The 27,299-nt window shown below is 35.4% G+C and overlaps 1 protein-coding gene across 4 annotated transcripts in view; it reads right to left on the bottom strand.

The window, feature by feature from the left end:
* Positions 1–27,299, bottom strand: part of ATM (ATM serine/threonine kinase) — a 152,252-nt gene that overhangs the window by 99,957 nt on the left and 24,996 nt on the right. For all 4 annotated transcript variants that reach the window (XM_061440214.1, XM_061440213.1, XM_061440215.1 and 1 more), the window contains 12 exons: positions 27,041–27,279; positions 25,299–25,462; positions 16,413–16,582; positions 14,659–15,030; positions 13,686–13,877; positions 12,852–12,947; positions 11,555–11,780; positions 6,885–7,010; positions 6,209–6,334; positions 5,227–5,316; positions 2,763–2,934; positions 1,733–1,932 (listed from right to left, as the gene is read on the bottom strand). In XM_061440214.1, the coding sequence (XP_061296198.1) occupies positions 1,733–1,932; positions 2,763–2,934; positions 5,227–5,316; positions 6,209–6,334; positions 6,885–7,010; positions 11,555–11,780; positions 12,852–12,947; positions 13,686–13,877; positions 14,659–15,030; positions 16,413–16,582; positions 25,299–25,462; positions 27,041–27,279 (2,173 nt within the window). The remainder of the gene's footprint in view (positions 1–1,732; positions 1,933–2,762; positions 2,935–5,226; positions 5,317–6,208; positions 6,335–6,884; positions 7,011–11,554; positions 11,781–12,851; positions 12,948–13,685; positions 13,878–14,658; positions 15,031–16,412; positions 16,583–25,298; positions 25,463–27,040; positions 27,280–27,299) is intronic.

Genomic DNA, 27,299 nt, shown 5'->3' with positions numbered 1-27,299 from the left:
AATAATCCAAATACCCTGACTTATCGTCCTGTAGGCTCTCTATGGTACAATATAAAGGGCTTCTCAGCAACCACTAGTATAATGGTAAGTTATAACTAGGCAGCCAGTTTCTGACATGTCAAACAATTTTCTTGCTGTATTAAGAATCAGAAGCCTTCCCCCACCGCCATCATCTATATGTAGAAAAATGTTTCTTACTCCTTCTGATATTATAAAAAGAACATTAAGTTGGACCATTTTAAATATACGCCATGAGAGTCATGTGTGATATTAGTGAGTGTCTTGAAATGACTTTTTAACATCAAAGCCCCAGAAAAGGATACAGCTCTCCCAGCTGGTTGGGGCTAGAGACATTACTAGAGTGTTGCCAGGTTGGAAACCAAGGGATCAAACAGGACTCAACCTAACATATTTGCCAGAGCTAGGAGATCAGCCAGGATGTTCACCAAAGCTAGAATATGACAAGAAATTCTATCAGGGACTCAACCTCAATATTTCCAAGGGATTCTAATTGGCATGTTTCCCATGGCTGGGGAAATCACCTAACACGTTTGCCAACTTGCTGCCTGTGACAGGGATATGACCATAGACTCATCCAGCATACTCACTGAGATAGGAGCTCCCACCACATGTTCACCAACATGGGGGCTAAGCACCCATGGTCAGGAGATAAGTTATTTGTAATAATATTAAGTAAACAAATCCATCGAGGTTAAGTGGAAAGCCAGATTTCTTACTCTTGGAAAGGGAGCTACACATATGGACAGAGAAAAATAAATTCTACAGTGCTGGATTGGAATTGGAGGTATCTATCTGTAAATGAGTAGGCTGATGAAGGAAGCAAAGGAGAGAGATTACTTTTGTTTAAATCTAAATTTAATGAGGAAACATGAGACAAATTCAAACAGTAGGATTCTATACAGCGGCTATACTATTCAAAAATAGTCATGAAAGATAAGGAAAGAGTAAACAACTCTTCCACACTGAAAGAAAGTGAACAGACCTGGGAACTAATAAACGATCATATTTATTAGTTAACATGATATAATGTTAATTTCTTGATGATTATACATCAATGTTAATTGATGTATAATTAACTGTACAATGTTAATTTCTTGATGATGATACTGTGGTTATATAGGAGAGCATCACTGTTTTTAGGACATATACACTAAAGTAAATGGGCATCATATTTGAATATTTAATGTCAAAATGGTACAGAAAAAAGTATGTGTCTGTGTGTGTGTGTTTGTGTATGGGTATAGCATGCAGAGAAAGATAAGTCAAATGTAGCAAAATGTTAATTACAGAGGCTTAGGCATGAAATATATGACATTCTGTAGTATTTTAACTTTATAGCCACTTTGAAATTACATTAAAACATTTTAAAGCATACAAACCAAGGTCAAGGCAAGATTCAGACTTCAATAACAATGTTATGTATTATTTTCATATTCAGAGTCTGTGCTTCTTGGCCTGATTTAAAATAATTTATAAAAATTATACCCAAAGCAAAGAAATCTATCCAAAGTCCATTCAAGTCTTAATGTTACAGTATCCACTTAAATGTTTTTACAGCACATTAAAAGTATATTTTATAACAGTCTCAGATTCATTTCTTAAGGAAGCAATTTCAATTCGTCAAAGGTACAATGTGATTCTTATATGTCAGTCCATTACATTTAGCTAGCAAGATCAAGTACACTCAAAGCACTTCTTTCACTGAACTCACCATGTGTAAATGAAGAGATCTGGTAGGGTCTAGCATGCTAGAATCAATTAACATTAATAATTCTCTCCGAATATCAGCTGCCCTAAATGACACAGTGTTAGTCTGAGCAGTCGTTACACACATACACAAGAACTTGAGCATGTCTAAAGAAAGTAGATCTTGCTTTGACAGATGTTCTTCAGCTAAAGGATTCATGGCACCTAAAAATAAAAAGCACTTATTAAGACTAACAGAGATGGGGAAAAAAAAAGACTAACAAAGGTGTAAAACAACCACATACAATGAACATTAACACAAGTATCTTCCCTGAACAGAAAAAGAAATAAAAATATATGGAAAGCAAAACTATAATAAATTTGATTACACACTAAAAGCTTCAAAATTCTTTATAAAAGGTTACTCTAGGATTCTGTCATCAAAAAATAATATATGGAAAAATATACATGGGCAAATAGTCACTGCAATATCATTAGAAAGGGATCTAAATTTCTGACAATAAACAAAATGGCCTAGTAAATTACGGTATGTATGTTAAATATGCTATTATACAGCCATTAAAAAGTATGATTATCAACAGCACAAGTACCTAAATGAAAAAACTGCTTCTAGTTAATGTTAAAAGAAAACAGACAAAGGTATAAAAAGGCATCTGAATATTGATGCTGATTATAATTTTGAATTATATGGGTCTATGTAGAAATAATAGAAAAAAGGTAAACAACGACTGCATTATGGGTGCTTTTGCACATCCTGCTTATTATTTCCAAATAACCAATATGTTTAGTTATCCAAAAATGTTTTTATTTCTTTAGCAATTATTTTAAATTCGCCCATGAAGGATAAAATAGGAACTGATAATAAATTCAATTAAATGTGAGATAATTCTAAACTGTATGGAAGGGAACAATCCTAAATGACTACACAAAAAGGAAATAAAATGAGCATAAAATAATATATATGAAGGCTTTTATAATATCAAATAATACTAGAAGGTTAAAAAAAAAAATCTCATGCAATAAAATGTATTTACCAGTAGTAATTTGGCTCTTTCCAGATTCATTTGTATCAGTAACACTACTAGCAGGGGAATCATTAAATAAACTCGTGTATGACTGATCCTCCATCCTCGTTAGATTTTCATCAGTATCTTCTTTCAGTGATTCTACTTCTCCAAAGTCAAAAGGCTTTTTGATAATGAATGCCTTCAAACAAGAGAAAGAAAGATGTTTCAAGCTGGCTTCTTTCAGAAGCACTCTGCAGTTAAAATTGACCTAATCAAACAATTCAAGAATCAGGTGTATAAAATGGATATATAATCTGCACTGTCAATATAGCAGAATAATGCACAATCTTTACAAGTGACTTCTTACATTAAGAAACTTCATACTGCTGCAAACTGATGAGGGTGAAGGCAAGAATATAACTTGACTATATAGAGGACAGAATGACTATTTTGGAGGACAATGACAATATCTATCAAAAAGTATCAATAAAATTCATATTCCATTTGAACGAGAAATTCCATTTGTAAAATTTTCCTACATCCTTCAGAGGCACAAAAAGAAGACAAAACTAAGAAATTTACTGCAGCAATTCTTTGGAGGAAAAAAACAAACATTTACAATTTTAATTAAGATCAGTTAGGTTAAAATACATATATGCTATTTTCATATATAATATAGAAACACCACATTGCTGCAAAACAAAAAAACAAGTAAGGCAGTAAGGTATAACTCTATAAAGCAGCACGGAAAGATGACTCAGATTTATCATTAAATGAAAACAATCAAGTTACAGAATATTCTTTCACTCATTAAATATTTGAATATCTACTATGTGCCAGGCACTGTTCCAGACAAAGAAGTATGCAAGCCATTGATATGAAAAAGAAAAATATATGTTGCTTGTCTAGTAAGGTTTTTGTTTTTATGAATAGAGAATTCTTTTGAATTTTGGTACATTATATGCAAGTAATGCTCAAAATTCTCCAAGAAAGGCTTCAATAATACGTGAACCGTGAACTTCCATATGTTCAAGCTGGTTTTAGAAAAGGCAGAGGAACCAGAGATCAAATTGCCAACATCCACTGGATCATCGAAAAAGCAAGAGAGTTCCAGAAAAACACCTATTTCTGCTTTATTGACTATGCCAAAGCCTTTGACTGTGTGGATCACAATAAACTGTGGAAAATTCTTCAAGAGATGGGAATACCAGATCACCTGATCTGCCTCTTGAGAAACCTGTATGCAGGTCAGGAAGTAACAGTTAGAACTGGACATGGAACAACAGACTCATTCCAAATAGGAAAAGGAGTACGTCAAGGCTGTATATTGTCACCCTGCTTATTTAACTTATATGCAGAGTACATCATGAGAAACACTGGACTGGAAAAAGCACAAGCTGGAATCAAGATTGCCAGGAGAAACATCAATAACCTCAGATATGCAGATGACACCACCCTTATGGCAGAAAGTGAAGAGGAACTAAAAAGCCTCTTGATGAAAGTGAAAGTGGAGAGTGAAAAAGTTGGCTTAAAGCTCAACATTCAGAAAACGAAGATCATGGCATCCGGTCCCACCACTTCAGGGCAAATAGATGGGGAAACAGTGGTAACAGTGTCAGACTTCATTTTTCTGGGCTCCAAAATCACTGCAGATGGTGACTGCAGCCATGAGATTAAAAGACGCTTACTCTTTGGAAGGAAAATTATGACCAACCTAGACAGCGTATTCAAAAGCAGAGACCTTACTTTGTCAACAAAGGTCAAGGCTATGGTTTTTCCAGTGGTCATGTATGGATGTGAGAGTTGGACTATAAAGAAAGCTGAATGCCGAAGAATTGATGCTTTTGAACTGTGGTGTTGGAGAAGACTCTTGAGAGTCCCTTGGACTGCAAGGAGATCCAACCAGTCCATCCTAAAGGAGATCAGTCCTCGGTGTTCATTGGAAGGACTGATGTTGAAGCTGAAACTCCAATACTTTGTCCACCTGATGCGAAGAGCTGACTCATTTGAAAAGACCATGATGCTGGGAAAGATTGAGGGCAGGAGGAGAAGGGGATGACAGAGAATGAGATGGTTGGATGGCATCACCGACTCAATGGACATGGGTTTGGGTGGACTCCAGGAGTTGGTGATGGACAGGAAGACCTGGCGTGCTGTGGGTCATGGGGTCGCAAAGAGTCAGACACGACTGAGCGACTGAACTGATGTTATACAGAAAAAAGTACTGAGTCTGAATGATTAATTTCCAAACACTTGGTCTATTATTATTCATTGAGAAATTAACAGACAAGCATATGGTATTGATAATAAGAAGCAAATACATTCTCCCCTGCAAACCAAATAACTTTATTAAATTTCCACATTTTTAAAGCATAAGATTCCATATACATGGAAAAGGGAAGTGATACATCCCTTTTCAAAGAAATTTCAAAGTTATATAAAGTATGTTAGAGTCAATGAAATATCATAGTAAAACAGGAAGCATACTTACTAAACTTTTACAAATATCTGCAATGTCATTCATTAGCTTTGATGTTAATAATCGTAAGAAGAAGCCAGATGCAATCTTATTTGGACTGTGCTGTAATTAAGACAAAACAGCAAGCAACAATATAAAAATAATTATTCTTCACATATAATATTTTCTCTTAGTGAATAAAATGAAGATGTTCTTTTATACTGGAAATTCTCTATCAGAATAAGCATGGATAAATAGTTTACTATTAGGAACAAGACATACATTGCTTCAAATATACTTACCTCTTTCTTAAAGTAATAATAACTGTAGCAAATATCTTTTATTGGACATAAACAACATTAAAGTAAAATACTAGCTACTGCCCCTAAACATACACAGGCAATAATCATAGCTTACAGTATATTCTTCCACTCTCTCCTTCCCCTCTTATCCCCCCAAAAAAACACTTCTAAAAATACATGTTGATAATACTGCTAATATGGCCATGTACTTAACATTAGCTTTAAAAGATGTTTCCGGTTATTATCAATACTCTGGCCTGACTACCCCTCAGGCCTCCTTCAAATCAAAACAAAGATTACACATAGCAGCAATCCTTCCACCAAATTTTATGTAAGTCTATCTGGGCAGAAGAGGGTAACATATGTGCCTGAATAGTTTATCTCTGCAGTGTCCACAAGCCCTTGGGTAGTGGTATGCATACCACATACCTGGTAGTCAAAAAGCTTTTATTAAATGAATGAAAGTACACTGGCAATAAGTTATCACTTAGGTGTTATATAAAAGGAGTAAGACAATCTCAGAAACTTTCCTGAAAGTTTCATGAGAAACTCAGATTACCTGTTGCTTTATTCATCTGAGTACTATCTTAATTTATCAATTTAATTTAAAATCAGTATATCTACTTATGAATGGATCCCCAAAACAGTAAGGACATCAACCAATTATCAACCTCCTGGAGAGGCTACACTGTCAAGCAGGAAGAACATCTTACCTTGGAACAGTTATGTAAGCAACTTGTACATAGATGTATCATATTTCTCAATGAAACAATTCTAGATTCTTCACTTGTCTTATTTTTAAACAAAGTGATACTTTCTCCAGCACACTGCATTAGAGACTATTAAGAAAAAAAGAACGAAAAATCCAAACTTCAGGTAAAATCATAGCTTGTTGAAGGTTTTTTTTAAATTTTACTTAACAGGTAAAATTAATCCTTTCAAGAAGTTATGTTGGGTACATAATTAAAAATGAACAATTTTTTAAAAACAACAAATTTTATACCATGTTATCTTTACAAATCACACAACTGACAAAACAATACCCAGAGTTAGTTAATTTCATGCTTAGAAAGACTATTTGATTAATGCTTTTAAGAATTCTTTAGGATAATTGCTTCAGGAAAAACTTTTTAAAAGGATAGATAAAAATCCTTATTTTTGTTAATGAGATTGATTTTCAACATGATATTATTTCAATTGCTGCATTTATATTGGCTTAAAATAATGTCAAATCTTAAGAAAAGAGACACAGTATTATCTCCTCTCAGACTACATAAATGAAACAGTTAACCTATATAATAGTCTGTTTTCCAAACAAATATACCAATTTTCCCAGGAATATATTTCATTTAAATTAATCCAAAGTACTATTGATATAAATCTTCCTACCTTGGCTTTCTGGAATAATTCTGATTTGTATGCTTCCTCTTCAGCTATGACACCCAGGTAACAATAGCAGCCAAGAACACCCACCAAAAGACTTGAACACCGGACAAACATCTCTGAATTTGAAGTCTTAAAATATAAAAAGTTTAAGTGTACAGAATAAAAAGTTTTTATATATTTCATAAATCATTTGGAGTACTATTGTTTTTTGCAAGAGCAAATTTTGTCTTCACATTAAAAAACTACAGTTAACTAAATTAATAGTGCCATAATTCTGATCATCTCTAAAAAACATCTAAGGGATCCCTGCAGAGCTGTAATAACCAGGGTTCTCAGGAAATACAGAAGCATGTCCTGATGGCCAAGTAACACATCTTTTTCAAAAGTGGCTCAGTGTATTGCACACATACGTCCTTAAATATCTGAGGTAAGGAAGAAAGAAAGAAAAAATTGATAGGCAAATAACAATCTATAATTCTTAGAATGTGAGCAGAAATCAGATTTATTCATAAAAAGACATTAAAATGACATTTTCAGTTTCTAAGAGATAAGGATCTTGATTTACTCAGCTTTTCAAACTCCACAGACAAGTACAAGATATTTTTATCAATAGCTCCTGTCAACCAATTTTATAGAATTATGTAAGAAATGTGCAAATGTTTACAAACAAAAAAAAAGATTTTCAGATTTTTCTGTTCCTATATTATATGAAATGGCATTTTAGGAAAAAACACAGGAGATCTCATTACTCTATAATGAAAGTAGTTATAACTATAATCCAGAAGAAAGACAGTAATTAAGACCAAGATAGATCAAATAGGCACGTTGTCCTCTCTCTGGTTCTTTGGATCATAAGTTATGGCTACTGAATCTAGACATAGTAGCTTGTAGGTTTTATTTTAGTCAACAAATACTTAAACATTTATCATATAATAAGGTATTGAAGAAGATACAAAGATCAAGAGAGATTATACATGCCCTTTAATGAGCTTCTAGCATAGTTTAAGAGATATTGGTGCATATGGTACAAAATTGGAGATATCAAGGGAACAGTTCATAAAAGTATGGGCATGATAAATGACAGAAACTGCTAGGACCTAACAGAAGCAGAAGACATTAAGAAGAGGCGACAAGAATACAGAGTGAGTGAGTGATAGTTGCTCAGTCATGTCAGACATTTTGCAACGCTATGGACTGCCAGGCTCCTTTGTCCATTAATTCTCCAAGCAAGAATACTGGAATGGGTTGCCATTTTCTTGTCCAAGGATAAACAGAATAACTATACAAGAAGACACAGAAGAACTATACAAAAAGGTTTTAATGACTTGGATAACCACGATGGTGTGATCCTTCACCTAGAGCCGGATATCATTAGGAAGCATTCTACAAAACAAAGCTAGTAGAGGTGATGCAATTCCAGTTAAGCTACTTCAAATCCTCAAAGATGCTGTTTTTAAGATGCTGCACTCAGTGTCAGTAAATTCAGAAATTTCACCAGTGGCCATAGGACTGGAAAAGGTCAGTCTTCATCCAATCCCAAAGAAGGGCAATGCCAAACAGTGTTCGAACTACTATACAACTGCACTCATTTCACATGCTAGCAAGGTTATGCTCAAAATCCTTCAAGTTAGACTTTAACATCATGTGAACTGGAAACATTCAGGTGTAAAACGTAAGCTTTGAAGAGGCAGAAGGACCAGAGATTCAACTGCCAACATTCGTTGGATCATGGAGAAAGCAAGGGAGTTCCAGAAAAACATCTACTTCTGCTTCATTAACTATGCTAAAGCCTGTGACAGTATTCAGTTCAGTTAAGGCCAGTTGCTCAGTTGGGTCCAACTCTTTGAGACCCCATAGACTACAGCACACCAGGCTTCCCTGTCTTTCACCACTTCCCAGAGCTTGCTCAAATTCATGTCCACTGAGCTGGTGATGCCACCCAACTATCTCACCGTGTGTCATCCCCTTATCCTCCCGCCTTCAATCTTTCCCAGCATCAGTGTCTTTTCCAATAAGTCAGCTCTTCTCATTGGGTGGCAAAAGTCCTAGAAGGTTCAGCTTCAGCATCAGTCTTTCCAATGAATATTCATGGTTAATTTCCTTTAGGATTGACTGGTTTGATCTCCCTGAAGTCCAAGGGACTGTCAAGAGTCTTCACCAACACCACAGCTCAAAAGCATCAATTCTTGGCGCTCAGCCTTCTTTATGGTCTAACTCTCATTAAAGCAGAAGTAGTCAATAAAGCAGAAGTAGGTGCTTTTCTGGAACTCTCTTGCTTTTTCTGTGATCCAACGGATGTTAGCAATTTGATCTCTGGTTCCTCTGCCTTTTCTAAATCCAGCTTGTACATCTGGAAGTTCTCAGTTACACAGTGTTGAAGCCTAGCTTAGAGGATACTGACCATTACTTTCCTAGGATGTGAAATGAGTACAATTGTGCGGTAGTCTGAACATGCTTTGGCATTCCCCTTCTTTGGGATTGTAATGAAAACTGGCCTTTTCCAGTTCTGTGGCCACTGGTAAGTTTTTCAAATTTGCTGGCATATTGAGTGCAGTCCTTTAACAGCATCTTTTAGGCTATGAAGTAGCCCAGCTGGAATTCCATCACCTCCACTAGCTTTGTTCACAGTGATGCTTCCTAAGGACCACTTGACTTCACACTCCAGGATGTATGGCTTAGGTGAGTGATCACATCATCGTGGTTATCCAGGTCATTAAGATCTTTTTTGTGTAGTTCTTTGTGTATTCTTATCACCTCTTATCAACATCTTCCGCTTCTGTTAGGCCCATTATCATTTCTATCCGTTATTGTGCCCATCTTTACATGAAATTCTCCCTTGGTATCTCCAATTTTCTTGAAGAGATCTCTAGTCTTTCCTATTCTGTTATTTTCCATTTTTTTGCATTGTTCACTTAGGAAGGCTTTCTTATCTCTCCTGCTATTTTTTGGAACTCTGCATTGAGATGGGTATATCTGTCCTTTTCTCCTTTGCCTTTCACCTTCTCTTCTTTTCTCAGCTATTTGACAGTATGGATTACAACAAATTGTGGTAAATCCTTCAAGAGATGTAAATACGAGACCACCTTACTTATCTCCTGAGAAACCTGTATGCAGATCAAGAAGCAACAATTAGAACCAGACATGGTTCTAACTGACTGGTTCAAAATTGAGAAAGGAGTATGACAAGGCTGTATACTGTCACTCTACTTATTTAATTTATAAGCAGAGGTCATCATACAAAATGCTGGTCCAGAATCACAAGCTGGAATCAAGATTGCTGGGAGAAATACCAGCAGTCTCAGATATGCATATGATACCACTCCAATGGCAAATAAAGCGAAGAGGAACTAAAGAGCCTCTTGATAAAAGTGAAAGACAAGAGTGAAAATGCTGGCTTGAAACTCAGCATTCAAAAAATGAAGATTATGGCATCCGGTCCCATCACTTCATGGTAAACAGAAGTAGAATCAGTGACAGATTTTATTTTCTTGGGCTCCAAAAATCACTGCAGATGATGACTGCAACCATGAAATTAAAAGACGTTTGCTCCTTTGACAAACCTAGACAGCATATTAAAAGCAGACGTATCACTTTGACAACAAAAGTCTGTATAGTCAAAGCTACAGCTTTTCCAGGAGTCACGTGCAGAGTAAGGGCTAAACCATATAGAATGCCAAAGAACTGATGCTTTTGAATTGTGGTACTGGAGAATATTCTTGAGAGTCCACTGGACAACAAGGAGATGGACCAGTCAATTCTAAAGGAAATCAACCCTGAATATTCATTATAAGAACTGATGCTAAATCTGAAGCTCCAATCCTTTGGCCACCTGATGTGAAGAGCTGATTCACTGGAAAAGACCCTTATGCTGGGAAAAGACTGAAGGCAAAAGAAGAAGGGATGAGAAAGACGATGAGAAAATTAGACAGCATCACTGACTCAACATACATGAATCTGAGCAAACTCCGGGAGACAGTGGACAGCAAAGCCTAGCATGCAACCCCATGGGGTTGCAAAGAGTCAGACACGACTTAGCGACTGAACAACAACAACATGAAAATTAAAAGATATACGGCTGAGATTATCAAAAAAGGCTTTCGTGAGGATTTTGACATGTGGATTATTTGAACACAGAGAAATGGGTAGAAAGACATAGGAGTTTTGATAAGAGAACAACACATACAATGATAATTTTTTGATTTTAAGATGACAACGGAAATAATATGTAAGACATCACTAAATGACTGCTTAAATATGGGTGACTGTTAGTTCATTTATCAATGACTTCTCTCCCTTTTCATGCAACCAAAATCTATTAGATTAGTTTAAATTATGTACTTTTCTGTTATCGTAAAATTTCCCTCCTCTGAATTAAGGTTCTTTTTCATCAAATAATCTGTATGTTCAAAACCATTATTACTGCCCATTAACCTACCCAAAGAAATCTACTTCTTTAATGTCTGTAAGAATTTCTGGTTAAAAAAGTAATTCTTTTTCTTCAGTTTTACTTTTTTCATTCTAAGTTTTTTTGCAATTGTAGACATGTGCTATTACTTTGCTTTTAAAATTAAGCTTCTCATCATCCTTAGGGCCTTTCCTGACATATTTCTCCTTCCTAACAGTCTACCAAAGTAGAATCAAACACAGGCTTTAGCTCTTCTTGAAAAGCTCACCTCAGATGAGTAGTTATTTAGAAGCTGTTCTGACAGTCTCAGAAGATAGCGATCCAGTGACTCCTTGAGGTTTTGGTGGACAGAAAAGCCTACACTGGATTGGTGCTTTTCTATTGTATGTTCTTTCACAATGGTTAAAAAATCCATCTTGTCAAAAGTTGTCTGAAGAAACAGATCTTCAGCTTCTGAGAATGAAGGTTCTTCTGTATCTTTTTGGTGTTGCTCACTTTAAAGAAGTAAGATTTTCAATTTATAAGATCAAATTGTCAACTATTTTACCTTTATATAGCATCTATCTATCACAAATAAAACATTAACTTAGCATTAACATTGAATCTATGTTATTCAAAGATTGCTCATGTAATTAGTGAATTATTCTTTAAATGCTTTTCTTCTTTGGATTTTTATAACTACTTACATTGAATTTCATTATTCAGTAGCAATTTCACTAACAAATGGACAAGAGAAATAAAAGATTCAATCTAAAAGGCAAATTCAGAAGTATTAAAAAAAACATCAATTAACAACAGATATAAACATTAAGAATAACATTATCTGAGGGACTTCTCTGGTGGGCCAGTGGTTGAGAATCTGCCTTGCAATGCATGGGACACAGGTTTGATTCCTGGTCAGATCCCACATGTAGTGGAGCAACTAAGCTTTCACGCAGCAAGCACTAAGCCTGTGCACTCCAGAGCCTGCTTGCCACAACTAGAGAGCTCAACTACTGGGCCCACATGCCAAACCTTCAAGAGTCTGCATGCTACAATGAAAGATCCCACGTGCCGCAACTCAGACTTGAGGCACTCAAATAAATAAAAAAAAGAAAATGAAAACCAAATTATCTGAAAACTTTTCCCTTTTTTTTACATTTCTCCAAAATGTAGATTTTTTTCGTTATTATGCCCTCTTGAGAAAGACTAGAAAACTTCATGCCAGTGAATCATTTTCAGTCACAGTGATAAACATAAGCCTCTGAAGTCAATCGACTAAAATGAGGTTTTTGGATTTTTGTTTTCCCTATACTAAATTATCATTAGTTTTTAAAGTAGTCATTCAGATTTTATTTGACATATAAAAAAAGCCTTTTCCATGTGTTTATGTTAATATCCCATCATAAACACATTATAGAACATAAATTATAATTATTGAAGTTAAAGAAACTTTTCCCTTGCTAACAGTTATAATTTTTTTAATTGACCAATTTGGTTCACAATTTTTAAGATGTAGCTACCACTCTGCTAAAATTATTATCTTTGTTAATTAAAACAACACAGAACTCCATTAGGAAACATACCATTCTGGCACACTTTGGAAAAAATTCATTGCTGCTTTACAGTTTTTCATAGTGAGACTCACGAGAATTTTCTCCAGGGTAAGATGAGGAAAATTACTATGAAGTAAAAAACAGAGATCTTTACTTAAAAGACCAAAAGCCATTTAAAGCATTCTTTAAACTTAAACGCCCACACTTAACTAAAAATATTGATCTCTAAAATTTGGACCCCAAATTAAAACTGTTTCCATCTGTACTAAATTTCTTAACAACTGAAAAAGTACTTAAGGAACATAAATTTTATGTTACTATCATTTTCAACACTTCTAGATGTAGGGCCATATTCAATTTTCAAAGAGCCTAAACAACTATGAAATTCAAGTCAAATCACTAGGATCCAGAGGAACTCCTTCAATCACTCAGTTCCAATTACTGACTGAGGACAGGTTAAGTGGGCAAGTTGCTCCCCATTTTAGTGCTTAAGTCCCAGTTTGTCTTTTTAATTTCTTTCCCTCATTAATTTAACATATTTAGCCCAGAAAGCATTCTCCTTATGATTCCACAATATACCTGAGTGGATATATGTTCAGACGGACCTATTTAGGGACAATCATCACCATGTAACTCTCACTGTCTAGGCAGTGAGAGAAAAAAAAGTAAAAGAACTTGGGCAAAGATTCAGGTACAAAGACACAGAACACTATGAAACAAAAGGACTGTTTAATAGTTAGGACTAATTCTGGAAAATTCTAGAAGATGACTGCAAAATAAAGCCATCTAGTATCAAATAAGAAATGGAGAGCACCTTACAAAATAAATTTAAAAAGCAGCAGCATGCTAAGGAACTCAAATTACCTGCAAAGAATTGGAGGTAGTTCTGTACTGTCTTCAAAGTCATCCTCTAACTGACAGAATAAGAGCCATTTCATTATCAATTCCTTTAAAGAATTTCTGCTTACATCACATATATTTTTCTCAATTCCTATTGTTACTGATTCTGGAACTACACAGATTGTCAGTGCCAAAGTCAAACAGCATACTGCGGGACTGTCGCAAAACAAAAGACAATTAATATTAAAAGTAAACTTTTTGCATAGAATACAAACTATGGTTACCAAAGGGAAAAGGAGGTGGGAGAGGGATAAATTAAGAATTTGGGATTATCAGACATAAATTACTATGTGTAAAATAGATATACAACAAGGTCCTACTGTATACACAAGGAACTATATTCAATATTCTGTAATAAACCATAAGAAAAGAATATGAAACAAAATATACATATACACACTCACACACACACACACACACACACACACATATAGAAAAAACTGAATCACTCTGCTTATATACCACAAACTAACACAATACTGTAAATCAACTATACTTCAATTTTAAAACAATTAGGCTCTTAGAGGGACAGAGACCATGTGTATCTTTTTACTACTCTGTGGTCAATTTTTAGGACATGTGCTGGCACACGGTAGATATATAAACTCTATGGACTAAATGAGCACAAAAAATCCAACTACATTTGAGAAAATTCTTGACTTAGTACTATCTTATTGTAACAGTATGCAATACTAAGAGAAATAAAGTTTATTCTATTTATGAGCAAACAGATAATTGCTAATTACAAATAAAAGAAATTTAAATACTTCATCTTTAAAACTGGGCTTAGTAATCTCTTCATATTTCAAACTTAATTAAGACTTCCTTAACAAACAAAAGAATCTGAAACAGAATTTAACATATTTTTAACTGAAGTTAGAAATTACAAAAATCAGGAAATATATATGCTGCAAAATATAATTAATAGACAACTTACCATGAAGGTCTACAGGCTGACCCAGTAAATAACTTCCAGAATTCTCTGTCAACCTCAACTAAACTGCCTTGAATTATGGCTCCAAGTAAGCCGAAGTTTTCAGTTTGCATTTGTTCAGAACTTATACCACGAAAAGTAACAGACCAAATTTTAATCCAGATTTTCAATAAATCTGACTTTTGTGAGCTTTCTAGGTTTGATCTCTTGCCTTGACACAATGCAACTTCCATAAGACATCGTAACACATATGGTGTGCGTTCCCCACGTCGCTGTTGAGGTAAAAGCTGGTATAGTATCATTAGTAATGGTGACAACTCACAGTTAGGTAAACTTGCAGGATATTTTGATATTAATTGAGTTGCGATTTGTAACCTAAAAAAAAAGTACAAATAATTTGAAAATTATTCTACTCCATTAAGATGCCAAAAGAAAATAAATATAGACATAGTACTCATACAATATCCTAATTAGAACATTGTCATCATCATTTTCCAGACTACCCTCAAAATAAACTGGCTGTTAGTAATTATTTGGTCCTACTTCCTAAAGTGGCAAGAAGATTGACAGCATTTTGGCTAGCTGGGTAAGCTATCATATTTTGCTTACAAATAACTAAATTTGCTTATAAATAACTAAATTACCAATATTCTACTTCTTACTGCACACTTCCCTGCCCTTCAGCCACCAACAATATACCTTGAGAACAAAAACCAAAAAAAAATGTTTCCCCCGACATTAATTCAGTTAATTCAGTAAGTATTTGCTGCGAGTGCCCTAGAATGTGTGCGACTCAAGAATAGAAACTGCAACTTATTCACTCTCTACCCCTTATGCCTGGCACATAGTAGGTGTTCAATAAATGACCTCACTAAATGGATAAATTAAAGAATATGAAATAGGTACCATCAACTATAGGAAATAAACAAGAATTTAGCAGTAAGTATCAAAATCAATATATATATCCCCCCCAACAACTCAACTATATTTAAACATTACATTGACATGGGAAAAAATCATAGAACATTATTCATAAAAGTATGACTAGTCTATGAATTGTTCTGTTATGTAACTGTTCTTAGGCAAGCTGCTCAACCTTTTTCAGTTGCAGTTTTCTTTTTGGTAAAGCAAAAAAGGCTGAACTGTAAGAATTCTACAGATTCCTTCTAGACCTAAAACTTTGTGATTTCACAGAATTCCACAATTTATATAATTACTTAAATAACTGTGAATGCTATATAAGACTAAAGAACAGAGCAAATAATAAAAAGTGCCTTTAATATGGCATAAGGTTCAAATTACTCTCCAAATTCTGAATGCTATCTTTAATTTCTTCCTAATTTAATTATATTAGAAGGTACTATGCATGGTAAAATCTCTTTGTGTTGAGGTATAGAACTCAGTGAATTCCAAGAGGCACACTGTACAGACTGCCCACCAATCAGGCATTTCTCCCTTCCTTCTTACTATGGGAATAGGCATAGGAAAGGTGCATATGCATAGGGAATATGCATAGGAAAGGCCCTAGTTCTGGCCTCAGGAGATAGTCATGAAGGTGGTTATCTGAGCATGTCCTGGTTATCTCAGCAGGTGGTTATCTCAGCATGACATTCCCCTTTAGTCAGTAACTGCTTTGGGTGTGGCCAAGTGTGACCTAGTTCTGGCTAGGCCAATGAGGTAAAGGAACCTACTGGAGGTCTTGTGAGAAAAATTAATGAGACTAAAATGATACTGAAAGAGAAAAAAAGAACACTTACCAAGGTACAATATCAAAATCATTCTGTGACTTCTGAAGGTGATCTTTTATTACTTCCCAGCCTAATTCTATCTTCCTCTTTTTGCAAGGTACACTGTAATCAGTAAGTTCTCTTTGCGTGGTTGTGTAAGACTGAGAAATCTCCAAAGATCTGGAATCTTCATTAAAAACCTGAAAAATAACAAAGGAAAATACATTTAATATTGCTATTATTTCTAATAGTTCAATAGAAAAAAATGTTCCTCTTCAGCTGACAATAAGGTTAGTCATAACGAGTAACAAATTACTGAAATATATGGATATGACATATAGAAATAAACATTTTGCAGATAATAATGGCTGTCTAGAAAGCAGACATTACCAAGTAAAATATTAGCTATACTGTGTGGGAAAATTTACTGAAAGCACCAAAACATCTAAAAGTAAAGAAAAAATTCCAATTTTCAAAAGGATTAAATCATAAATTTAGTGTTAAGAAAATATTTGACAAGTGAAATCATCCTTGCATGGTACCCAAATCTCTAGGGAAAATCTTTACTTAAGAAACATTAAGGCTCAATTTCATTTATTTCTGCTCTAATTTTTATGAATTCTTTCTTTCTACTAACTGGGTTTTGTTTGTTCTTTCTCTACCTCCTTTAGGTATAAGGTTAGGCTATTTATTTGAGATTTTTCTTATTTTCTGAAGTAAGCTTGTTTGCTATAAACTTAGATGTGTCTCACAGGTTTTATTTGTTTTTATTATTTTTTAAATATATACATTTTATTGAAGTATAGTTGACTTAACAATGTTTCAAGTGCAGAGCAAAGTGATTCAGTTATACAAATACACATATATTATTTTTGAAATTACTTTCCATCATAGGTTATTACAAGATATTAACTATAGTTCCTTATGCTATACAGTGAACCTTTCTTGCTTGCTACATATGTACTTTTTAATTACAAATCTACCATTCTATTTATATTAAGTCAAACAAATGGAATCAAAATTTCACAATTTTTTTAGTCAGGCAAAGATGCATGTTTTCTAAATTTTTTATATTTATAAATATTTAAAAGTATATATATTAGATAATATATTATAAATATTCACGTGTGTGTATATATATATATATACACACACAAAAGCTTTTCTACTACATTGATAAAGGCTTCAGAAAGAACATAAAACAAGAGGAGTTGGAGAATATAAACTAAAGGAAACGGGAACAGTGATTATGAAATAGAAAGAGTGAAACAAACTAGATAAAAGTAAAAGATCATTGAATAGTCCAGTTGCTTTTAAACATGACTGCTCTTATAAACTTATTTGAAGCTCTGGAGGAAAAAAAGATACATCTGAGCACTTGTAGTTTTCAAAATATTTGAAGATAATTCTGATATGCAACTGGATTTTAAAAAGAAATAACAGGTTTTTCTACTAGATCCTAGTTTTGATAATACAGAATTCTATTACTTTTCTATGGACCAATCATGATACAATGGTATTAAGTGAGTAATAGTTACATAATCACAATAGTAAAAGATGTTTATCAGTTTTCACAATTAATAGTGAAGTCGCTCAGTCGTGTCCGACTCTTTGCAACCCCATGGACTGTAGCCTACCAGGCTCCTCTGTCCATGGGATTTTCCAGGCAATAGTCCTGGAGTGGATTGCCATTTCCTTCTCCAGGGGATCTTCCCAACCCAGAGATTGAACCCGGGTCTCCCACATTGTAAACAGGCACTTTATCATCTGAGCCACCAGGGAAGTCTTCACAATTAATAGCCAGACATAAAATATAAGATAATTACAATTGCAAGTGCTAAAGGGAACATGATTAACTTAACAATATAAAATAATTACATACAATTTGCGGGGGGTCAAGCAGAGATAAGTAGAAGGGCATACATGCACATGCTTTCATCCACTGAGTCAGTCTGTATCTTTTGGTTGATGTATTTAATCCATTTACATTTAAGGTAATTATCAACAGAAGAACCTGGCAGGTTACAGTCCATGGGGTGGCAAGAGTCGGACATGACTTAGCAACTAAACCACCACCACCATCACCACCACCATCACCACCACCATCACCACCACCATCACCACCACCATCAATATATATGATCCTATTACCGTTTTCTTAATTGTTTGGGGTTTATTTTCTGTAGGTCTTTTCTTTCTCTTGTGTTTCCTGCATAGAGATATTCCTTTAGCATTTGTTGTAAAGCTAGTTTGGAGGTGCTGAGTTCTCTTGGCTTATGTGTGTCTGGAAAGCTTTTGATATCACCATAATATGTGAAGGAGAGTCATGCTGCGTAGAGTATTCTTGGTTGTTAGGTTCTTTCCTTTCTTCCCTTTCGTCATCATACCATTCCCTTCAGGCTTGTAGAGTTTTTATTGAGAAATCAGTTGATAGCCTGATGGGAGTTCCTTGTATGTTATTTGCTGTTTTCCCTTGTTGCTTTTAGTATTTTATCTCTGCCTTTAATTTTGTCAGTTTGATTACTGTCTCGGTGTGTTCCTCCTTGGTTATCCTTCCTGGGACTCCCTGTGCTTCCTGGACTTGGTTGACTATTTCCTTTCCCATGTTCAGGAAGTGTTCAGCTATTATCTCTTCAAATATTTTCTCAGGTCCTTTCTCTCTCTCTCTGTTCTCCTTTTGGGACCCCTATAATATGAATGTTGGTGCATTTAATGTTGTCCAAGAGGACTCTTAGGCTGTCTTCATTTCTTTTGATTTTTCCCCTTATCTTCTGTTCTGTGGCATTGATTTCCACCATTCTGTCCTCCAGGACATTTATCCATTCTTCTGCCTCAGTTATTCTGCTCTTGATTCCTTCTAGTGTATTATTCATTTCTATTTGTTCTTTAGCTCTTCTAGGTCTTTGGTAAACATTTTTCCCATCTTCTTAATCTTTTCTTCCATTCTTTTCCAGAGATCCTAGATCATCTTCACTATCATTATTCCAAATTCTTTTTCTGGAAGGTTGCCTATCTCCCATCCGTTTAGTTGTTTTTCAGGGATTTTATCTTGTCCCTAATTCTCAGACATAACTTTCTGCTTTTCCATCATGATTAACTTTCTGTAAAATGGTTTTTGTTTTAGCTGCTGTGAGACTGTGCTTCTTGCTTCTTCTGTCTGCCCTCTGATGGATGAAGCTAAGAGGCTTGTGTAAACTTCCTGATGAGAGGGACTGGTGATGGGAAAAACTGGGTCTTGCTCTTATGGGCAAGGCCTTGCTCAGTAAAGCTTTAATCCAATTATCTGCTGATGAGTGGGGCTGCATTCCCTACTGGTAGTTGCTCGCCTGAGGCAAGCCAGTCTTAGGGTCTATGGGCCCTATGGTAGGGTCAATGGTGAACTCCAAGAGGGTTTATGCCAAGGTGGAACGTTCCAGTGCCCCTGTCCCTGTAGTGAGTCCCTGCCAACCCACAAAGCCCTCCAACACCATCAGGTAGTTTTGGTTCAGTCTCCTATGGGGTCACTGCTCCACTCCTACAGATCTTGGTGAGCACAAAATTTTGTTTGTGCCCTCCAAGACTGGAGTCTCTGTTTCCTCATTCCTTTGGAAGGCCTATAATCAAATCCTGCTGGCCCTCAAGCCCAGATTTGCTGGGAATTCCCAGTCCCTTTGTCGGATCCCTATGCTGGGAAGCCTGAGTTGTGGTTCAGAACCTTCACAACAGTGCAAGAACAACTTTGGTTTTACTGTTCTCCAGTCTGGGTGACCCACCCAGCACATGTGGGATTTGATTTTACCATGATTGCACCCCACCTACTGTCTTGCTGGGGCTTCTTCTGTGTCTTTAGACATGAGATATCTTTTCTTGGAGGGTTCCAGCATACTCCTATCAATGGTTGTTCAATACTTAGTTGTAATTTTGGTGCTCTCACAGGAGGAGTTGCGTGCATGTACTTCTACTCTACCATCTTGAACTGGAAGCCCAGTTTTATTTTTATTTTATTTTATTTATTTATTTTTGGCTGAGCTGGGTCTTTGTTACTATGCCTAGGCTTTCTGTAGTGATGGCAACCAGGGGCTACTCTCTAGTTGAGGTGTCAGAGCTTCTTCTAGTTGAGGTGTCAGAGCTTCTTATGGTGGTGACTTTTCATATTGAAAAGCATGGGCTCTAGAGTGCGTGGGCTTCAGTAGTTGCAATGTGTGGGTTCAGTTGTTTTAGCCAATGGGCTTAGTTGCCCCAAGGCATGTAGTATCTTCCTGGACCAGAGATCAAACCTGTGACCCCTGCACTGGCAGGTGGATTCATAACCACCTTAACTGGACCACCAGGAAAGTCCTCCAACAGGTTTTAGATAAATGAAATAGAGACTAAAAAAAATAATAGAAAACATCATTGAAACTAAAAGATGGTTCTTGAAAAAATAAAATTGATAAAACTTTAGCCAGACTCATCAAGAAAAAAAAGGGAGAGGGCCCAAATCAGTATAATCAGAAATTAAAAAGAAGTTACAGCTAACACCACAGAAATGCAAAGGATCATTAGAGACTACTATAGGCAACTATATGCCAATAAAATGGACAACCTAGAAAAAACAAATTCTTAGAAAGGTACAATCTCCCAAGACAGAACTGGGAAGAAATGGAAAATGTGAACAGACCAATAAACAGCAATGAAACTGAATCAGTAATTTTTAAAGCTCCTAACAAGCAAAAGTCCAGCAACAGATGCCTTAACAAGTGAATTCTATAACATTTACAGACTTAACACCTATCCTGAAACTATTTCAAAAAACCGTGGAGCCACGAACAATTCTGAACACATTCTGTGAGGCCAGCATCACCCTGATACCAAAACCAGACAAATATATCATAAAAAAGAAAACTACAGACCAATATTACTAATGAACAGATGCAAAAATCCACAACAAAATACTAGTAAAAAAAAAATCCAACAATAGGTTAAAAAGAACATACCCTATGACCAAGTGGGATTTATCCCAGAAATTTAAGAATTTCTCAATATTTGAAAATCAGTAATATATTATACCACATTAACAAGGTGAAAAATAAAAACCATATGATCATCTCAATAGATAGAATATAAAAAAACTTTTGATAAAACTCAACATCATTTATAATGAAAACTTCCTAGAAAGCAGACATAGAGGAAACACATGGTGAAAAGCTGAAAGCATTCCTCTGAGATCAGGAAAAGAAAAGAATGTCTACTTTCACCACTTTTATATAACATGACTTTGAAAGTCCTAGCCATGGCAATCAGAAAAAAAAAAAAAGGAATCTAAATTGGAAAGGAAGAAGTAAAACTGTCACTGTTTTTGTGGATGACAGGATACTATATATAGAAAATCCTAAAGATGTCACCAGAAAAACTACAAGAGTTCATTAATGAACTGGGTAAAGATATAGGATATAAAAAGAATATACAGAAATCTGTTACAATTTTATACGCTAATAACAAACTAACAGAAAGTGAAATTAAGGAACAATCCCATTTACCACTGCCTTAGAAAGAATAAAATACCTAGGAATAAACCTTTTGCCTACAGGAGGCAAAAAGCCTGTCCTCAGAAAACTGTAAGACTGATAAAAGAAACTAAACACAACACAAACAGACAGAAAGATATGCTGTATTCTTGGATTGGAGAAATCAATATTATTAAAATGACCATATTACCCAAGGCAATCTATAGATTCAACACCACCGCCGCCACCGCCACCGTCAAGTCGCTTCAGTTGTATCCGACTCTGTGTGACCCCATAGACGGCAGCCCACCAGGCTCCCCCATCCCTGGGATTCTCCAAGCAAGAACATTGGAGTGGGTTGCCATTGCCTTCTCCAATGCATGAAAGTAAAAAGTGAAAGTGAAGTCGCTCAGTCGTGTCCGACTCTTAGCGACCCCATGGACTGCAGCCTACCAGGCTCCTCCGTCTATGGGATTTTTCAGGCAAGAGTACTGGAGTGGGGTGCCATTGCCTTCTCCGTAGATTCAACACAATCCTTATCAAAATGCCAATGATGGACTTCCCTGGTAGTCCGGGGATTAGGACTCCATGTTTCCACTGCAGGGGTTGGGGGCCGGAGCGGGGAATGGGTTCAATCCCTGGTTGGGGAACTAAGATCCTGCATGCTGTCTGTGGCCAAAACAAAATGACACTAATGATATTTTTCCCAGAACCAGAACAAATAACTTTAAAATTTGCATGGAAACACAAAAGTCCCCAAATAGCCAAAATAGTCTTGAGAAAAAAGAACAGAGCTGGAGGAATCACACTCCCTGCCCTCAGACCATACAGACTACAAAGGTTGATAATCAAGAGTATGGAACTGGCACAAAAACAGACACATAGATCACTGGAACAGTGTATAGTCCAGAAATAAACCCTTGTACTTATGGTCAGTTAATCTATGACAAAGGAGACAAGAATATACAATGGAGAAAAGACAGTCTCTTCAATGAGTGGTGCTGGGGAAACTGGACAGCTACATGTAAAAGAATCAAATTAGAACATTCTCCAATACCATATTAAAAAAAAAAAAGTTGGATTAAATACCTAAAAGACTGAATACTAAAAAACTCCTAGAGGAAAAGATAGGCGGAACACCCTTTGATATAAATCATAGCAATACTTTTTTTTGATCTGTCTCTTAAAGAAAAGGAAATAAAAACAAAATAAACAAATGAGACCTAATTAAACACACAAGTTTTGAACACCAAAGAAAAGTACCCACAAAACAAAAATACAACCTACTGAACGGGAGAAAATGTTAGCAAGTGATATGACCAGTAATGGGTTAATATCCAACATATATAAACAACTCATACAACTTATCAAACAAACAAACAACCTGATTAAAAAATGGGCAGAAGGGGAAATTCCCTGGTGGTACAGTGGATAGGAATCTGCTTGCCAATGCAGGAGGCATGGGTTCGATCCCTAGTCTGGGAAGATTCCACATGCCACAGAGCAACTAAGGCCTTGCTTCACAACTCACTGAGCTTGTGTGCTGCAACTACTGAAACCCATGCACCTAGAGTCCATACTCCGTGACAAGAGAAGCCACCACAGTGAGAAGCCAGTGTACTGCAATGAAGAGTAGCCCCTGCTCACCACAACCAGAGAAAGCCCATGTGTAGCAACAAAGACCCAGTGCAACCAAAAATAAAATAAATAAATAAGTAAGTTTTTAAAAATAGGCAGAAGACTTGAACAGATATTTTTTTAAAGAGGAAATGCAGATGACCAACAGGAAGAAGAAAAGATGCTCAACATTGCTAATTATCAGGGAAATGCAAATCAAAACCATATCACCTCATCGCTGTCACAATGTTTATCATGGTTACCATCAAAAAGAACACAAATAACAAATGCTGGCAAGGACATGGGGAAAAGGGATCCCTTTTACACTGCTGGTGGGATGTAAATTGGGGCAGCTAATGTGGAAAACAGTTTGATGGTTACTCAAAAGACTAAAATCAGAATTACCCTATAACCCAGTAAAATTCTCCTGGGTATGTAGCTGTAAAAAACAAAAGTACTAATTTGAAAACATATATGCAACCAACGTTTACAGCAGCATTACTTACAACTGAAAGATATGCAAGCAACTTCAGTGTCCATCAAGAAATGAATGGATACACACCCACACACACAAAAGACTACTACTCAGTCATTAAAAAAGAAAGGTCTGCCATTTGCAGCAACACAGATAGACTTGGAAGGCATTTAAATGAAATAAGTCAGAGAAAGACAAATATTGTATGATATCAAGTACATGTGGACTCTAAAGACACAACAAACTAATGAATATAATAAAAAAGCTGCAGATGCACAGATACAGAGAACAAACTAGTGGTTACAAGTAGGGTGTCTTAGTTACTCAGTCGTGTCCAACTCTTTGTAACCTCATGGACTGTAGCCCACCAGGCTCCTCTGTCCATGGAATTCTCCAGGCAAGAATACTGCAGTGGGCAGCCATTCCCTTCTCCAGGGGATCTTCCCAACTCAGGGACTGAACCCACGTTTCCTGCATTGTGGGAAGATTCTTTACCTTCTGAGCCACCAGGGAAGAGGTGTACAAACTACTGAGTGGGAGTTTGTAAGGACATATTATACAACACAGGAAATACCGCTAATATTGTGTAGTAACTTTAAATGGAATATAACCTTTAAAAATTGCATTGAAAATAAAAAATTTTTTAAAATTCTTCTACAGAGAAAAAAAACAAACACTAAGCCATCACCTGATGAGCTGGTAAACAAAATGTAATATATCCTTACAACTGAATATTATTCAGTCATAAAGAATGAAATACTGATTCATGGTACAACATAGAAGAACCTTGAATATATTATGCTTAGTGAAAGAAGCCAGACACAAAAGACTGCACATTATATGATTCCATTTATACGAAATGACCAAAACAGGCAAATCGACACAGGCAGAAAGTAGATTAGTGGCTGGCTGCTAGGAACTGGAAGAAGCAGGGAATTGAAACTGACTGCTAATAGGCACAAAGTTTATTTTGGCAGTGATGGAAAGGCTCTGGAATTAGTGGTGATGGTTGCACAACACAGTGAAAATGCTAAAAACCACTGAATTATATATACTATTTAAAATAATGAATTTTATGCCATATAATTTTTAAATCAGTAGGGAAAAAAAGAAACATATAGGGTTAGGATAACCTTATTTCCTATAGATAACTTTTTTAAGAATGGAAAAGTTCATCATCAGTTTTTACTAAGTTTATATTTGTAAGATAGTTATCTTGTAAGTTAGAAGAGCAATTCTAAATATTTATGGTGCTTTGAAAGGAATCAACATGTACAGAGTAATTTTATAAGCTTTTTACAGGCCTAATAAAAAGGAAAATGAATGGAAAATTTCAAAATGTGACAAGATCTACTATACCTGGTGACAAATATCTGCCATCAATTCAATCAAGTTTTCCTTAACAGCAATATTACGAGATCCTGAAGTGTATTTCCCTCTGCTTCCTATATTACTTATTTCATTAACTAACAAATCATACAGGTTGTGTAAAATACTTCTCCACTTTCTTGATTCATAAGCACCTGTAATATTAAAAAATAATTAAAATATAATCTATATATACAATCCATTTGTACTGCCAACTTCCACAAAACCATTTTCAGGTAGAAACATTAGAAGACATCTGGTGCAGTCTATTTACTACTAATGGCTCCTCTGACTATATCCTTGACAAGCTCTACTTCCTAATGATGTCCACCTCACACTCAGTTAACTGTATATGCTTTGAAGAGAGAAGAAATAAAAGTTTGATTGAGATTTTGATTAAATTGACTAGAGAAAGTTTGATAAGAATATGGAAGAATTTAAAAAAACAATACAATTAGTACATCCCCTCTTTTATGAGAACCAGCTTCTCTGCAGGCCTTTGTTTAACAGAAAAACATTACCAATTTCTTCAACAAGTGTACAAATAACATGTTATCCAGACACCATATCGTCATCTCTCCTCTTTCCCTAGACTTACTCCAGTCAACTTATGTCTCTTAAAAATGCTTATTCTACAAAATCTCATGAGCATACCAGAATACTCACAATTCTGATCTAATAAGTATGAGGAACAAACAGTGGGGCTATTACTTTCCACAAACAAATAACCTATTTAAAACCTATTAATGAATTTAATTTAATCTATTTAAGAACTTAATATAATCTATTAATGTAGCCTAAAACTGTATTAGCATTTCTGACAGCCTTATCATCTGCCGATTTTCAATTCATCCTAAACATGCATTTAACTAAAACCCTAAACATATCACACCATGCCCTAATAAGCCTAATTTTCATTCTGGTAAGAGCTATATGAAAGATGAAAAACTGAGAAAAGTCACTATTCTTTGACCTATAGTCATTTCATGGGCTATAAATACATCTAACTATGTATACTAGAAGACCGCACAAAACACACACAGCTGATTGTGATAAAGTAAGGTCATTATACTAACCATGATGAATTGACTTAAAAGCTAGTATCAGCAAGAGTCAAAACATAGCCTAATCATGAGTGAACTCATTCAGTTCTGGTTCTACCCACTAAAATTCTTGTCTACTGAATGGAACTACACCATCCAAGCAATACTCTCTTGGTGAAAGATTAACCTAAAGGAATGAAGGGAGGATAAGTCATTTATTTTCAGTTTTCCTAGCAAACAGAAGCCTGGAATAACTATGAGGTTGGAGGCAATATGTATTTATCTTCATTGGGAACTGACATCTAGCTGGTTCAGTCCATATTTATCTATTTTATTTTTCTAATAAAAGCAATACATATGTAGATAAACAAGATCTTGCCTTCTCTGTGTCACACCTCTTAGCGCCTAATTATTACTACATAATCACCTCCTAGAGGAAACAGTGTCTCATCTTTGTACTCCTCATAAAATGCAGAACTGTACTAAACAAATGGCAATGCATGATATGATTTGCTACCACAGTTTCAATTTTTTTCTAAGAAAGTGAAAGATATCCTCATGACTAATTATATTACCATGCATAACAATCCAGAGGAAGGTCATAACCTCCTGATCATACAGATTTCATACTTAACCCTTTGTATATCAATGAAAAAACAAATTTAAAATAGGAAAAAACTTTCTTTATACCTTTATCTTGAGTTTTGGCTCCCTTTGGATGATGAATATAAATTTGTAGCTGAAATAATTCAATAATTACTTCTTTTAAGGAATTATTAAGTCTCTGTTGAGTCCAAATATAAAGTAAGGTAGGAAGAATTTCATCTCCTAATTCACATACTCGAATTCGAAAGTTAACAGACAAAGTCTTGAGAAAGATAATAAATGCTGCTAAGATATGATTTAGACCTGCAGGGCTCTTTTCTTGGCTGTAACATAAAATAAAAAG

Source organism: Bos javanicus, chromosome 15, assembly GCF_032452875.1.
Source record: "Bos javanicus breed banteng chromosome 15, ARS-OSU_banteng_1.0, whole genome shotgun sequence".
In the NCBI taxonomy this organism is placed as follows: domain Eukaryota; kingdom Metazoa; phylum Chordata; class Mammalia; order Artiodactyla; family Bovidae; genus Bos; species Bos javanicus.
The sequence above is the reverse complement of the archived record's forward strand: the minus strand, read 5'-3'. Positions and strand labels throughout refer to the sequence as shown.